General features: G+C 43.5%; 1 protein-coding gene across 1 annotated transcript in view; it reads left to right on the top strand.

Annotated features, from left to right (window-relative positions):
- The window catches only part of LOC122937091 (haloacid dehalogenase-like hydrolase domain-containing protein 2), a 28,489-nt gene extending 15,562 nt beyond the window's left edge, over positions 1–12,927 (top strand). The window contains exons 5-7 of the mRNA XM_044292634.1: positions 4,224–4,440; positions 8,831–8,894; positions 11,955–12,927. Coding sequence (XP_044148569.1) covers positions 4,224–4,440; positions 8,831–8,894; positions 11,955–12,058 — 385 coding nt within the window. The 3' untranslated portion in view covers positions 12,059–12,927. The remainder of the gene's footprint in view (positions 1–4,223; positions 4,441–8,830; positions 8,895–11,954) is intronic.
- The last annotated feature ends 4,107 nt before the right edge of the window (positions 12,928–17,034 follow it).

Genomic DNA, 17,034 nt, shown 5'->3' with positions numbered 1-17,034 from the left:
CCCCCAGCATCTATCTTATCACCCCCAGCATCTATGGGTGACATAAAGCCGTGTTTTCCGTCACATTGCTGCACTCTATAACGTATATGCTGCATCCTCCACATCTTCACCTTTCTCTATAATAGCACGACATAGACATGTGTTGCCCAGGTCACTGTCTTTCTGACTTTTGCCCCTGGAATGCTTCCACCACCATTCTGTGTATTTATTACTAGAAGAATATTGATCCCGCAAAGGCCCCTTGCCCCCATTCATGACCCAGAGATGTTCCATTGACCACTTTGCTATCCTAGACCACCAGGGATATTCGTTCTTCACCTCTAGAGCTAACCGTACACATTTAATGAATGTTTGATGAATCCACCAACTACCATGCATGGGGTTGTCTTGATTTGCCCTTGAGAGAAGGATCAGGCATGGTAGATTTCACCAGTCCCAATCTTTTTGTTCTCGAGGAAGATACATGTAAACTCTCCACCAGAGGGGTGCTCACTTCTCCTCACTGAAAACACCTCGGCCAACATGAGTGTTCATGTGTATTGGGGTAGAGGAATTTGGGCAACAGAGCTGTCGACAGCTGTCTAAAGTTTAGGGCCAACTTTATGCTCTCTGGACAACCATGAGTCATATCTATTAGTTCCTTCAATACTTGAAGGTGGCACCTTCTTTTCAAAGAATTTTGTACCATTACAAAAAAGTGATTTCTATATTTTGTTTCACGATTATTTATTATTTTGTATTATATTGATTTTTCAAGTTTAGTATTTTTTAATTTTTGTTCATTTTATTATAGTAACATAGTATATAAGGCTGAAAAAAGACATTTGTCCATCCAGTTCGGCCTGTTATCCTGCAATTTTTGTTTACTTGATTGTTTAAATTTTAGTTATCTTTATTTTATATGTATTCATTTATTCATTTTTTGTTTATGCAACATTTTATTTATTTATTTAAATTCGTTTTACATTTGTTATTTTTTCAGATTTTTTTTGTTCATGTGGTATTTGTTCAGTTTATATTCATTCTTTTTTTTTATTCCTATAATTTATGTTTTTGAATAATGCTACTTTTTAAAAAAAATTATGTTTTCACACTGTCATTTTTATGTTCAGAATTCTCACAGAGCTGTCAACAGCTGTCTGAAGTTTAGGGCCAGCTTTATGCTCTCTGGACAACCATGAGTCATATCTATTAGTTCCTTCAATACAGGGAATAACTAGTAATACATCTGTCATCAGTTTATACTAACACTATGTAAGAGCTGGAAAGAATTTTTCTCATCATGAGTAGTATAAATATGAAGTTTTATTCTGCCCAACCCTTCTCTTCTCCAAGTACCCTGGTGGCAAGAGCGGACAAGAATAGGCAGTTCTATGGGGGATGCCGGCCGGGTGTATTGCGGATCTGCAGTTTGCAATACACTACGGACGTGTGAATGGACCCTCAATCCGTATCGTTCGTGTGAAAGAGGCCGTGAAAGAGGCCTTAAAGGGGCATTCCACTTTAAATTAAAAAAAAAATTACATATGCATGTATCACTTTTGCTTGGCTTCATGGGAGAAATGGGGGATCAGATATAGATATGCCTGTTAGAGAGGTATTAAGAGATGTATTGAAAGTGATGGAAATGAAACGTGGAATAGTTGCCCATGAGAGATGGAATCTGATTGGATGCCAGGGGAATTACTTCACCTATGATTTTGCAGCAGGGGCGGACGCAGACAGCAGGGGGCCCCTGTGCAAGGAATGTACCGCCCTCCCTTAAACCACACATACAAATATAAACATATACGTGCAAATTTCATACTAGGTCACGCCTCTGCCCAAAGCATAACTACGGTATACACAACCAGTCCCCTTAATGCCCCCACATAGTAATTATTCCCCCTTTGTGCCAGTAGCTATGCCCAGATGTGCCCCCTTCACAGTAGCTATGCCCAGATGTGCCCCCTTCACAGTAGCTATGCCCAGATGTGCCCCCTTCACAGTAGCTATGCCCAGATGTGCCCCCTTCACAGTAGCTATGCCCAGATGTGCCCCTTCACAGTAGCTATGCCCTGATGTGCCCCCTTCAAAGTAGCTATGCCCCGATGTGCCCCCTTCAAAGTAGCTATGCCCAGATGTGCCCCCTTCACAGTAGCTATGCCCAGATGTGCCCCCTTCACAGTAGCTATGTCCAGATGTGCCCCCTTCACAGTAGCTATGCCCAGATGTGCCCCCTTCACAGTAGCTATGCCCAGATGTGCCCCCTTCACAGTAGCTATGACCAGAGATGCCCACTTCACAGCAGTTATGCCCAGATCTGTGCCCATTTCACAGTAGTTATGCCCAGATCTGTGCCCATTTCATAGTAGTTATGCCCAGATCTGTGCCCCCTTCACAGTAGTTTTGCCCCAATATGTGCCCCCTTCACAGTAGTTATGTCCAGATATCTGCCCTCATTGCTGAGAAAAATGTTTTATTATATGCAAACGGGGGCGTTACGATTACTCCTAGAGGCTCTGCTCTCTCTGTAACTGCCGCGCCCTCTGCACTTTGACGCGGCTAGTTGTGATGACATTTTCACTGGCAGGCCCAGTCAAATTAGACAGGGAGCAGCAGTTGCAAAGAAACCGGAGCCTCTAGGTGTAATGGCAACGCCCCCGTTGCTCCTACAGGCTCATTTGCATAAATTAAAACATAATCTTTCTCAGCAATGCGGGCACATGTGAACATGGGGCCAACACAGATGTCTTAAGCTGCCAAGTGCACATGTAACAGGTCAGCCAGTGTCATAGGTACAGAACTGCTGACAGATGCCTTTTAAAGCAGTTGTCTGGGTTCAGAGCTGACCCCGGACATATTCCCTTCTCCCCCCCCCACTCAGCCCCTCTGACATTTCATACTCCGATGCTCTCCCTTGGCCTGCATTGTAAAGAGTAGAGCAGGGGCTGTTTGGTTTACAGCCCTAGCAGTGTTCCCGGTGACTGATGGGCGGCTTTACTAATAAGGCATCCTTAATAGAAATAAGGCCAATTCTTAAGGCAGCTATGGAGCCCTCAGTAGTAATGCCGTCATCACTGCCAGTCTTCTATAAAATACAGTCCCATGTAAATTAATCCCCTCCTTCAGCCCCTCCAACACATAGTCCCATGTAAATAACATCACTCCTTACCCTCCAGTCCTCCATAATATCCAGTCTCATGTAAATAACACCAGTCATCTCCCCCAATCTTCTGTAACATACAGTCCCATGTAAGTAACAGACACCTCCTCCCTTCAGCCCTTTTAACATACAGTCCCAGTTAAATAACATATTTTCCTCCCACTAAGCAGGGGGGAGGTATGAGGTGAACCACATCTCCCAGCATTTCTCTGGCACTTACATTCACAGGTCTCCACTGCTGAGCGCTGCCTCTTTCTGCACTGGTCACATGACGGTGACCTCACCACAGGTCCTACCCCCCGCCACACACACACACGCCCCAACCGCCCGACCTCCACCCCAAGGGGACCAGGTTATCCTGGCAGAGGAAGGGAGGGAAAAAATAATAAAATAAAAAACACCTCAGCTGGCGGTGGGAAGGGCCCCCTCCCTCTCTGGGCCCCTGTGCAGCTGAACCAGCTGCACAGGCAATATGTCCGCCCATGTTTTACAGCAGTTTTTCTCCTATGAGTGGGTGGCATTATTTCACTGCTTCGATGAGCATTTATATGTATCTTATGTAACCTGCACTGACCCACACATGGCACTACCACTACCATCCTCTTCCTGTGTGTGTGTATATAGAGAAAGGGTAGCCATAGATGTGGATTGCTGCACCTGCTTCTTATCACAGCGGTGCCCTGATATCTGATCTGAGCCGGGGTCATAAAGATCTGTGTGTGCAGTGTCTGTGGGCACTGCCAACTTATCAGGCGTCTGCTTCTTCCTGGGCTTAACCCTAGACTCTACAAGTGGCTTTCCAGTTGTTGCAGAAGAACAACTCCTAGCATGCACTTTCCATTTTCGACAATGCCTTTGTGTTAGAAGGGTCCTCCGACAATATGTCCTGGTTCTATAACTCCCAGGAATGAGTTCTAATCTGTTTGGCAACAAGTGTTCGATTTCCCTGCAGCACCCCCACAGGACGGATGAGGCATTACACAGTTTCTCTTGATGGAATGCAAATGTTTTGGGTCCTCCAGAGCAAAGAATGAAAGAGTGAACGTCCATTTTAACCTTCTCTGTAATCTCTTTCCAGACTGGCGCTGGATGGCGCCCCCCTCATAGCCATACACAAGGCCAGGTATTACAAAAAGAAAGACGGCTTAGCACTGGGTCCTGGCCCATTTGTAACGGCTCTGGAATATGCAACAGACACAAAAGCCACCGTGGTGGGAAAACCGGAGAAAACCTTCTTCCTCGAAGCCCTGAGGAACACAGGCTGCTGCCCGGAAGAAGCTGTGATGATAGGAGATGTAAGTTTGTGTGAGATCTATCTAAGCCAGGGATCAGCAACCTCCGGCACTCCAGCTGTTGTGAAACTACAACTCCCAGCATGCTCCACTCACTTCTATGGGAGTTCTGAGAACAGCCAAGCAAGTGTGCATGCTGGGAGTTGTAGTTTCACCACACCTGGAGTGCCGAAGGTTGCTGACCCCTGATCTAAGCTAGTTATCTAACATCCATCTAATCTATCATAACCTATGTAGCAGACATGAGTTTGTCATTCAACTCTTTCTTGTCTACACTGATAACTTTACTGTGTGAAGTGCAGTAGATTGGCCGGCGGTAAACCACTGGGAACACGCTTTGACATTGTGGTCATGTAACTCGGCTACGTTTTAGTGCACATGGCGGTGGCTCCGTGGTTAGCACTGGTCTCATGCAGCGCTGAGGTCCTAGGTTTGAATCCGACCAAACACAACATCTGCATGGAGTTTGTATGTTCTCCTCGTGTTTGGGTGGGGTTCCTCTGGATTGCTCTGGTTTCCTGATAGGGACCTTAGGCTGGGTTCACATTACCGTTTCATTTTTCTTTCTTCTGATCCGTCAAAAGAGCAGAAAAAAATGTATCCTGTAAAAAAAAATGATCCTGAGCATCCATTTCTGTCTGAGATCCATTTTTTTTAGACAGAAAAAAAAAAGTCTTGCATGCAAAGAAACGGATGTAAAATGTGCTTAATGGTATGCTCAGGATCCGTTTTTTTTTTCCTACTCTTCTGACGGATCATAAGAAAGGAAAATGAAACAGTGATCTGAACCCAGCCTTGGATTGTGAGCTCCACTGGAGACAGCAAGCAGAGATGACGTCTGAAAAGCGGTGCGGAATATGTTGGCGCTATATCGGTGAGCAAAACAAATAAATGCATTTTATTTTTAGAGCATTTGAAATGCAGTGCTGCCCTCTTGTGGACTCACCTGGTAATGAAATCATAGCCAACTCCATAGTGTAGACCTTTACATTGTACACCAGGGATGGGAAGATGTTTCTTGTACACAAGCCATTTTTTTGTGGAGTCGGAGCCAAGTGATTTCGGATGCAGCAGTTTACTTTCCGGCTGGCAGAGCTGCAGGTTTACAGTGGAGTTTATGGTCGATTAAAGATTTGGCAGCCATGCATCAGAGCTACGCTAAAACATGACGATTCAACATAGTGACCTTACACCTGATTGTCTCAGTCAGTTTTATTTTGACCCTCTAATTCTGTAAGGTAACGATTGGAACCCGTCTCTAGTACTGGCTATGGTTTGGCAACTTGGCATCTGGCGGATATCCGGCGGGATGAGATATGCTCACTATCAGGGGCGTTGCTAGAGTCTCAAAAGATCCGGGGCCCAAGCCCCAATGAATATGGCCCAGTTCTGTAAGTCCCCCCACACACCGCATTTTGCTGTACTTGCTATACAGCAGCACATACCTGTCACATCCGGTGCCTCAAGGTGACGTCTCCTCTGATGTAGCACTTCTCTGTTATCATCTTCGACATTTGGTCCGTACAACTTCTTTCAGCCGCTCCTCATCTCACCAGAGTGTGACACACAGACATCTTAGCTTCCTCACATTTCTATCATCATCTCCCAACCTGGAGACCCCACAGTGTTCTCCTGCTGCTCGCTGTGCCCCCCAATACCCCCAAATACTATCCTGAAGAAATATCAGTGCCCCCCAGTAATAGTGCTCCTCATAATCCCACCAATAGTAATTCCCTTCTAGAATGCCCTCATTAGTAATACTGCCCCCTACAGTGATAATGCTCCCCAAGAGTGCCTTCATTAGTAATACTGCCTCCCACAGTGCCCCCAACAGTGATGATGCTCCCCAAGAGTGCCTCCATTAGTAATACTGCCCCCTACAGTGCCCCCAACAGTGATAATGCTCCCCAAGAGTGCCCCATTTTGTAGAAGAGCCCTCCAGTATTAACAATACCCTCACAGAGCCCCCAATAGAAATAAGGCCCCCTATTGTTCCCCCAGTGGTAATAAAAATGCCTATAATGTCCCCTGGATTTATAATACCCCTACAGTGCCCCCAGCAAAGGTTGCACTACATTTTTTACCATTGGAGTATTTTTAGCTGAGGAGGAGTACGAAAATTGCAGTTATTCATATATATAATACGTAGTGGTACATAACATTAAGGGGTTGCTATTTATGCAGGTAAACCATTACCAGTCTCCTCTATAATGTCTTCCATGCAGAAATAGCAAATTTTGACCATTTAAAATGTCTCTCTCAGAAGACTGAATCCCTACCTTTCTTGAAGCACCAAATCTGTCACGTAGGGATCGGAGCAGTAGACTGGTGGCACTGGGCGGATTCTGGGACGAATGCACAGGAGACAGTTATAGGACAGTCTTGTACACAGTATATCGGACAGTATAGTGTTACCGTATAGTCCTCTCTGTGATCTCTGCACACTGCGCTCCGTACATAAACCATACGGGGAAATAGACCTCTCGGTGGCCCAGGGTACTTACATAGAAAAACTAACAGCCAAGAGGCTAAACAAAACCCTGTTTCTGACCCTTATGTTAAAACATAACTTTCATTTGATTAGTCCGATACCTAAACGGATTTTTTTTTTTTTTAACTGCCGTTTCTCTAGATGACCTTACATTGATAGTAGTGTTAATAGAGTCTCAACGGTCTATAAAAGTAGGGTACCTGCTCTATTAACACTACTATCAACATAAGGTCATCCAGAGAAACTTAAGTTTTTTTAAATTCTTTTTTTGTTCCGTTTAGGTATCTGGGCAATCAAATGAAAGTTATGTTTTAACATAAGGATCAGAAACAGGGTTTTGTTTAGCCTCTTGGCTGTTAGTTTTTCCATTCAAAAACCTCCACATTGAGCTCCCAGCAGCAGATAGACGCCTGCAGGGCACGCTGGGACTTCTGGTGTGACATCACCTGGGCACATGGTCTTTGCTCAGCAGAGGCTCCGCCATGCTGTCCCTGGACTTCATCCGCAGCCGGCAATGGCGCAGGGTGGCTTGCGCTCCCCGTTTTCATAATAACTGAAAAGAAAGTTGCTGTGTTCAGCACGCGGGAGAAGGGGGTGTGAGAGGAGCGGCCAATGGCACGGCAGCCCGCTGATACTGGCAAAGTCTGTACTGTGCGGAGCTCTGTTATTGGAGCTTTCAGGCACTAGCGGTATTGCTGTGCTGCCTGTGCTGTTCACAGCGCTCATAAATGGCAGTGAAATCATCATGCGTATTCTTATGCATTAGACATTTTTTAGGGAGTACTGCCTGTACAGGCGTCTGATGCTTGTACAGGCGTTATTGCAACCTCTTCCCCCTACTGTTATAACGCTCACCCTGAAGTGCCCCCAGTATTTATAATGCCCCCTGTAGTTATATTCCTCCCTCCACCATACAGTCCCATGTAAATAACATCACACCATCTTTCCAGCCCCCTCCAATATACAGTCCCATGTAAATAACATCACCGACTTCAACATACAGTCCCAAGTAAATAATATCACCCCCTTCCCCAGATGCCTACAACATGCAATCCCATGTAAACATCACCCCCTCAACATTCGGTCCCATGTAAAAACATCGCCCCCTCAACATTCAAACCCATGTAAATAACATCACTCCCTCCCACAGCCGTCATCAATATACAGTCCCATGTAAATAACATAATCCCCTCCCACAGCCGCCTCCAACATACAATCTCATGTAAATAACATAATACCCTCCCACAGCCACCTCCAACATGCAGTCCCATGTAAATAACATCACTCCCTCCTCCAGCCCCCTCCAACATATAGTCCCATGTAAATAACATCCCTCCCTCCCTACAGCCACTACAACATACAGTCCCATGTAAATAACATCACCCTGCCCCACCCCCTCCATAATTCAGTCCCATGTAAATAACATCACTCCCTCCCCCAGCCACCTCCAACACACAGTTCCATGTAAATAACATCAGTCCCTTCAGCCCTAACATACAGTCCCAATTAAATAACCACAACTCCCAGCATTGCTCTGCCTCTCCCTTCACTTACCTCTCCTCATGTAGCAGACATCACCACAGCTTCTCCCCCCAGGACTTCTCCTCGTCCCTGCCGTCCTCTCCTGCCCTTTTCACGTGATGGTGACATCATCGCAGGTCCTCAACCACTGCCTGTTTTATTGGTCACATGATCTGTAATGTCATCACAGGTCCTTCAGCTCGTCCTGTGCATTAGATTGAATTGTATTGCCCTCCTGAGGACATTCGGGCCTGGGACAAAGCATCAGGGGCCCAGGCCCCAAATGTTTTAACCTAGCAACACCCCTGCTCACTATGATCCTAGGTAAATAAAGGAGAGATGTAAAATACATTTTTCTATATTCTTTCTCTTTTCTTACAGGACTGCAGGGATGATATTGGGGGCGCACAGGACACCGGCATGTTGGGGATACTAGTAAAAACTGGTATGTATCTATCCGCTGTGTTCTAGGTCTCTGTAAGGACACAGCTATTTCTGGTGGGAGTCTGAAATCCATTAGAGCAGGGATCTGCAACCTCCGGCACTCCAGCTGTTCTGAAACTACCAGAATACTCCTTTCACTTCTAGGGGAGTTACAGGAATAGCTGAGTAAGTGTGCATGCTGGGAGTTGTAGCTTCACAGCAATTGGAGTGCTGAAGGTTGCTGATCCCTGCATTAGAGGCTCAGTTTGATCTAGGGCTGCAGTAAACGAATATTTTAGTAATCGAGTATTCTATCGATTATATTTCTCGATTCATCGAGTAATCTAATAAGAAAAACCTTCTTAAAATAACGTACGTATTTACGTTTTTCTTTATAAAAACAATATATTTATTTCTTACAGTGGTGGTATGGTATAGCAAATAATTGCACACACATGTTGGCTTGGCTGTATAACGTTATTGGTTTACTTTGGAGGGGTTAATGGAAGCACCTTGGCATTAGGCATGTATAAAGTTATTTGTTTGAAGGGGTTAATAACTTTATACATGCCCATTGCCAAGGTGCTTCCATTAACCCCTCCAAACCAATAACTTTATACATGCCTAATGCCAAGGTGCTTCCATTAACCCCTCCAAACCAATAACTTGTATAAAGTTATTGGTTTGTAGGGGTTAATGAAAGCACCTTGGAGGTGCCTTCATTAACCCCTCTCTAAACCAATAACTTTATACATGCCAAGGTGGTGCCTCCATTAACCACTCTCCATCTGCCTTTTTTCAATAAATCAATTTACAGTGAGTGCCCCCGATTCCCCCTCCCCTGGCGTGCCTCTGGTGCTGTTAACGTAAATTACCTAATGGCACTGGCACTAGTGAGGAGGGCGCAGCCGCAGACACATGGAGTCCGGACCGAGACCGTCTTCATCCCAGCATGCACTGGGACCTTACGTGACGTCACACACACTTTAGCCAGCGTGCTGACGATGTATTGTGCGCGGCTGCGCATTACGCAAAGTCCTGCCTGCAGGGCGGTGCCATCTCTCTGGACTCCGGAGGACATGGAAGCGGTGAGTGAGACTGTTAATTTCACTCCCGCTCCGTAATCATGTGATGTAAACGATTACTCGATGCAGGGAAACTGCATCGAGGATTTTTTTGACTCGATTTAATCGAAGTATTCGAATAATCGTTTCAGCCCTAGTTTGATCCATTGGACCTTATGCTTAACACTGCTGCTCTGCTGGTTAAGATTGTGTGCAAGCTTAAAGAGGACCTTTCATGGCTCCATACTTTATTAACTGAGGAGACATCAGCTTTTCTCCCTGGGCGTTCCTTCTCCCTGGCTGTAGTGCTGTCTAATCGCAGCGGGGAGCGTCACAAGCCAGGGAGAAGGTGATTATTTTTTTGTCTCCCTGGCTGTGACGCTCTGCGCAGCGATTGGACAGCGCTACAGCCAGGGAGAAGGAACGCCCAGGGAGAAAAGCTGATGTCTCCTCCCCATTGCTCCGATGCTATTACTTAGCATACAGAGCGGGAGAATGTAACGGGGGCCACAGCGGGCGAACGGAGCGGCGCCCAGAAATAATAGTAAGTGCAGGGACATCCCCCATGTATGCCCTACATGTCCTACTACTTAATTAATAAAGTATGGACCTATGAAAGGTCCTCTTTAACCCTTTAATAGTGCAGCGCTGGCCGGGTCTTTAAAATGGCGCCTGCTCCTGAGCAGAGTGGGTGCCATAGCTGCGGGTTGGCCTGCTGTTTCTTATAGCAGACACCCGCGGCTAATGTCTGCAATGGCAGTAATGCCGATCGTGGACATGTAACCCGTCAGATGCCGTGGTCAGGACATCTAAGCGCATGAAACACAGATGCTCTGGCTCCCCAGTGCAGCGATCAGAGGAGCCGGAGCGTGTATGCAGCAGCCCCTGTCTTTGTGAATGACAGGAGGCTGCTGCATAGTACTTCCTATGGAGCCCTTGCCTGTAATAGGGCTCCATAGGAAACTAGCAATTTTCTCATAGACTTCAATGCTAGTGCATTGGGGTCTATGAGAATCGCAATCTAATGACTGCTTGTTATAGTTCCCTATGGGAACTGTAAAAAAAAAAAAAAAAAAATACACATCATGGGTGTCACCATGTGCAAAAACACCCATAGTATAAAAATATATTCCCCATACGGCAAACAGCAGAACGGGGAAAAAAAAAACATCAAAATGGCCGACTCGCTGTTTTTGGTTGCTTCATTTTCTACAAAAAAATTAAATAAAAAGTGATTAAAAAGTCATACACACCCCAGAATTGTATCAATGAAAAGTTCAGATCGCCCTGCAAAAAATGAGCCCCGACATGGCTCTGTACACATAATTACAAAAAAGTTATAGGGGTCAAAATATGGCGATGAAAAATAAAACAGCTTTTTTTCCCCACTTTATTATTTATCATATCAAAACGCAAGAAAAACTATACATATAAGGTATTGCTAGATTCGTACTGACTTGTAGAATTAAAGTAACTGTCAGTTTTATTGCACATCGAATGTTGTAAATAAAAACCCCGTAAAACTGTGGTGGAATTGCATTATTTTTATTTTTTTGCAGTTTCATCCCATTTGATTTTTTTTTCCACTTCCCACTACATCATATGCAATATTAAATGGTGGCGTTGGAAAGTACAACTTGTCCTGCAAAAAACACGCCCTCATATGGCTATGTGAACAGACAAATAAAAATCCTGGAATCCTGGGAATTGTATTTCTTTAAATGGTAATCCCACCCTGAGCAAGCTGTGGCAGCATTAAAACAAAGGTGCAGCACAGTGCTGGAAAAGATAATGAAAATGATCATTACTTCTGATCATGGTGACATCATCTGGTTTGTATTCAGACACATGCAGACACTTTTTTTATGGCTTTATAAGCCTACAAGACCCCCGCTAATGGCACATGCCTTCGGTGACAATCCAGCAGTTGTAGGTTGGTAAAGCACATATTGTTGACAACTGATACTAATATTGATGACAACAGCAATAAAAATATTTTTATCCTCTATCTTAAACAGGGAAGTACAGGGTTGGCGATGAAGCCAAAATTAACCCAGCACCTCATCTGACCTGTGACAGCTTTCCTCAGGCTGTGGATCACATACTGAAGAATCTGCTGTGAAGACCGTCTTCTCTTTTCATAGTCACAACTAATTCAGAACAGAGACATTGCACATTACACTTCCTTCTTCTCTTTCGGACTTCAGAGAGAAAGAGAGAGAGCCTGCTTGAATAAGTGCTGATGCTGCTGTAATCACAGGACTTCATTGGCTAGCATGTTCTTATCGCAGCACAGAGGAAGTAGTTCAGGGCTCTTCCTTCTCTGCCACGTATTGACATAAATGGAGTGTGCAGCCTGTAAGTGAATAAAGCAAATAAACACCAGCAAGCTCTCATTTTATATATCTGCATTGGAAATGTGAATTTACACACTATGAAGTGCGTATCTCAAGAGGTTTGTAAGTGCATCAGTGGAGCGAAACTTAAAGGTAAATTGAGCATGAAGGAATCTTGGTAAATTAAAACCACTGTGCGGAGAAAGAGAGTGCCACTGATTTGCCTCAAATTTAAATGCTACAGCCCCCTTTGCTTTGTATAAACCTCATACACTGTGTTATGCCTAGTGCAGAACCTGTGGGGACGGAGCATGACATGGGGATTGAAAAAAGCTAAAGGGAGAATTTTGGAGTCATGCAGTGCCTCCTCATGGCCTGGAGCTAGATGTATCACAGTAAATAGATTTTACCCACAGGATCTCTTCAAGGGCCAAGGAAAATACAGTATCTGTAAAGTCCCAGACAGGACAATTTTCTTTTATTTGCTGGCATTTGCTTTTGTTTTACTTCTTGCCAAAAGGCAGTGCAGACTGAGACCCTGAAATGGGCACTTAACCCCTTAAGGACCCTGCCATTTTTCACCTTAAGGACCAGGCCATTTTTTGCAAATCTGACATGTCACTTTATGTGGTAATAACTTTAAAACACGTTTACTTATCCAGGCCATTGTTTTCTCGTCACATATTGTACTTCATGATAGTGGTAAAATGGAATTTAAAAAATTTCATTTTTATTTATAGAAAAAATACAAAATTTACCAAAATTTGTAAAAAGTTTCAAATTTCAATTTCTCTACTTTTATAATAGATAGTAATAACTCAAAAATAGTTATTACTTTACATTCCCCATATGTCTACTTCGTGTTTGGATCATTTTGTGAATGCCATTTTAGTTTTGCGGGGACGTTAGAAGGCTTAAAGCAAATCTTGAAATGTTTCAGAAAATTTCCAAAACCCACTTTTTAAGGACCATTTCAGCTCTGAAGTCACGTTGTGAGGCTTACATATTAGAAACCACCCAAAAATGACCCCATTTTAGAAACTACACCCCTCAAGGTATTGACAACTGATTTTACCAACTTTGTTAACCCTTTTAGGTGTTCCACAAGAATTAATGGAAAATGGAGATTAAATTTCAGAATTTCACTTTTCTGGCATATTTTCCATTTTGATAAATTTTTTCTGCTAACAAAGCAAGGGTTAACAGCCAAACATAACTCAATATTTATTACCCTAATTCTGTATTTTACAGACACACCCCATATGTGGTCGTAAACTGCTGTACGGGCACACGGCATTGCATAGAAGGAAAGGTACGCCTTATGGTTTTTGGAGGGCAGATTTCATTGGGATAATTTTAAGCTGCCATGTCACATTGGAAGACCCCCTGATGCACCCCTAGAGTAGAAACTCCAAACAAGTTGCCCGATTTGAGAAATACACATCTCAAGGTATTCAAAACTGATTTTACAAACTTTGTTCACCCTTTAGATGATCCACAAGAATTTATGGAAAATGGAGATAACATTTCAGAATTTAACTTTTTTGGCAGATTTTTCATTTTTTCCAGTAACAAAGCAAGGGTTAGCAGCCAAACACAACTCAATATTTATTGCCCTGATTGTGTAGTTTACAGAAACACCCCATATGTGGTTGTAAACTGCTATACGGGCACACGGCAGGGCACAAAAGGAAAAGAACGCCATATGGTTTTTGGAAGGCAGATTTCACTGGAATAATTTTAAGCTGCCATGTCACATTTGAAGAACCCCTGATGCACCCCTAGAGTAGAAACTCCCAAAAAAGACTGCATTTTGGAAACTACGGGATAGGGTGGCAGTTTTGTTTGTACTATTTTAGGGTACATATGATTTTTGGTTGCACTATATTACACTTTTTGTGAGGCAAGGTAACAAAAAATAGCTGTTTTGGCACCGTTTTTATTTTTTGTTATTTACAGTCTTCATCTAACAGGTTAGATCATGTGGTATTTTTATAGAGCAGGTTGTTCCAGACACGACAATACCAAATATGCCTTTTTTTGGTTGTTTGTTTCAGTTTTACATAATAAAGCTTTTTTTTTTCCTTTTTTTTTGTGTCTCCATATTCTGAAAGCCATAATTTTTTTAAAATTTTGGGCGACTCTCTTATGTAGGGGCATTTTTTTTAGTATGAGATGACGGTTTGATTGGCACTATTTTAGGGTGCATATGAATTTTTCATCGCTTGGTATTACACTTTTTGTGATGTAAGGTGACCAAAAAATAGCTATTTGACACACTTAAAAAAAAAAATATTTACAGTGTCCACCTGATGGGTTAGGTCATGTGATATTTTTATACAGTAGGTTCTTTGAACGCGGCAATACCTAATATGTATACTTTTTATTTATTTAAGTTTTACACAATAACAGCATTTTTGAAACAAAAAAAACATTTTAGTGTCTCCATAGTCTGAGAGCCATAGTTTTTTTTATTTTTTTGGGCGATTGTCTTAGGGTATAATTTTTTGCGAGATGAGATGCATATGACTTTTTGATCGCTTGCTATTACACTTTTTGTCATGTAAACTGACCAAAAATGGCTTTTGATACAGTTTTTATTTAAAAAAAAATTACAGTGTTCACCTGAGGGGTTAGGTCATGTAATATTTATATAGAGCAGGTTGTTACGAACGCGGCGATACCTAATATGTCTACCTTTTTTTTTTTTTTTTTACACAATAAAAGCATTTTTGAAACAAAAAAAATTATATTTTAGTGTGTCCATAGTCTTAGAGCTATAGTTTTTTATTTATTTAAGGTGACTTGTCTTAGGTAGGGGCTCATTTTCTGCAGGATGAGGTTACGGTTAGATTGGTACTATTTTGGGGGGCATACACCTTTTTTATCGTTTGGTGTTGCACTTTTAGTGATGTAAGGTGACAAAAAAATTGCTTTTTTAGCACAGTTTTTATTTTATTTTTTTGACGGTGTTCATCTGAGGGGTTAGGTCATGTGATATTTTTATAGAGCTGGTTAGATACAGACGCGGCGATACCTAATATGTCTACTTTTCTTTTTCCCCCCTATTTAAAAAAAAAATTTTTTACTTGAAACTATTTTTTTTTAAATCTTTTTTTTCCACTTTATTATTTGTCCAACTCTGGGCCTTCAACATTACAAGGTCTGATCCCTGTTTCAATGCAGCACAATACATCTGTATTGTGCTGTACTGAACTGTTAATGTCTTACACTCTAACGCTGGGTTCACACCTAAGCGTTTCGCAAACGCGCGTTTTTATGCGCGATTTTGTCGCGCGTTTTTATGCGCGTTTTTTGTAATAGTAAACGCGCGTTTGACGCGCGTTTGGGTGATTGACAGCAGTGTTGTCCAAAGAGTCTATGGCCCAAACGCGCGTCAAACGCGCCAAAAAAAGCTCCTGTACTTGTTTGAGCGGCGGGCGTTTTACAGCGCGTTCAAACGCGCTGTAAAACGCGAAAATGTGAACCAGCCCCATAGGGAAGCATTGGTTTTCATGTGTTGTGCGTTTTACAGCGCGTAGGAACGCGCTGTAAAACGCTCAGGTGTGAACCCAGCGTAAGATGCTAACAGTTGCCTAGGAGACCCAGCCTGGGGGCTGGGCCTCTGTACATGCCGGAACGGCTTGGGGCTGCCATGGCAACCATCGAGTCCCCACCACAGCAGCGCGGGGACCCGATGGATGAGGTGAGGGAGCGCAAACCTCCCATATGCCGCGGTCAGCGCTGACCGCGGCATATGAGGGGTTAATCCACCGGCATTGGCGTCATCAACGATGCTGGTGGATGCAGCAGAGATCCGGCTGTCAGTAACAGCAAGATCTCTGCCACTAATCACGGCACCGCACGCGGGGGGGGGAGCAAGGACCTCAGGACGAGAATGCTCATCCTGGGGTACTAAGTACCAGCCCTTTAGGACCAGCATTCTTGTCCTGGGTCCTTAACGTGTTAAAGGGGATCATCTAGTGGGCACAAGTATTGCCTACTAGATCTTTCAGTTAAAGTTGTTGTGCCACGAAACACACTTTACATTTTTCAAACCAGCAACTGGATCTGAATACTTTTGTAATTGCATGTCATGAAAAATTTAGTATAGCCGCTGAGCTATTCAATAAAACAGGGATGCTCAACCTGCGGCCCTCCAGCTGTTGCAAAACTGCAACTCCCAGCATGCTCTGGCAGCATACAGCTATCGTACTACATAGCTACGGCATGGTGGGAGTTGTAGTTTTACAGCGGCTGGAGGGCCGCAGGTTGAGCATCCCTGCAATAAAATATAGGTATAGCGCCACCTGCTGTTTATTTTCCTTATTACTTATCTACCCCACTGAGATGGTCACACGCGCTCAGTTTAATTCTGTGATGCTGTAGCAGTTACGGAGAAAGAGCTACAGCAGAAAGGACACGCCCCCTGAGCTGCCAACCTGAAGAGGGTTGACCAGAACAATTGGAACATTGAATGTGGAGATCTCTGGATCCATGTGAGGTACAGGGCTGGTTCTAGCTTTGTTAGAAAGAGACTTTAATGTACTATTTGGTGTCTGATTTTCATTTTTTACATTAATCATGGCATAACCCCTTTAAGGACCTGAACATACCATCCTTGCCAAATTTCTGCAGGCACCCTTGTCAGCACAATTCATCCTGGCCCTGTGACATTGTGGGAGGAAAGCTGCTGACAACTTATTTCCTGCTTGCAAATCCAACCCAGGAAAATAATGTTTTATTTTATGTATTTTTTCCC

Source organism: Bufo gargarizans, chromosome 1 (genome assembly GCF_014858855.1).
Source record: "Bufo gargarizans isolate SCDJY-AF-19 chromosome 1, ASM1485885v1, whole genome shotgun sequence".
Classification (NCBI taxonomy): domain Eukaryota; kingdom Metazoa; phylum Chordata; class Amphibia; order Anura; family Bufonidae; genus Bufo; species Bufo gargarizans.
This window is presented reverse-complemented; position numbering and strand designations above follow the sequence as displayed.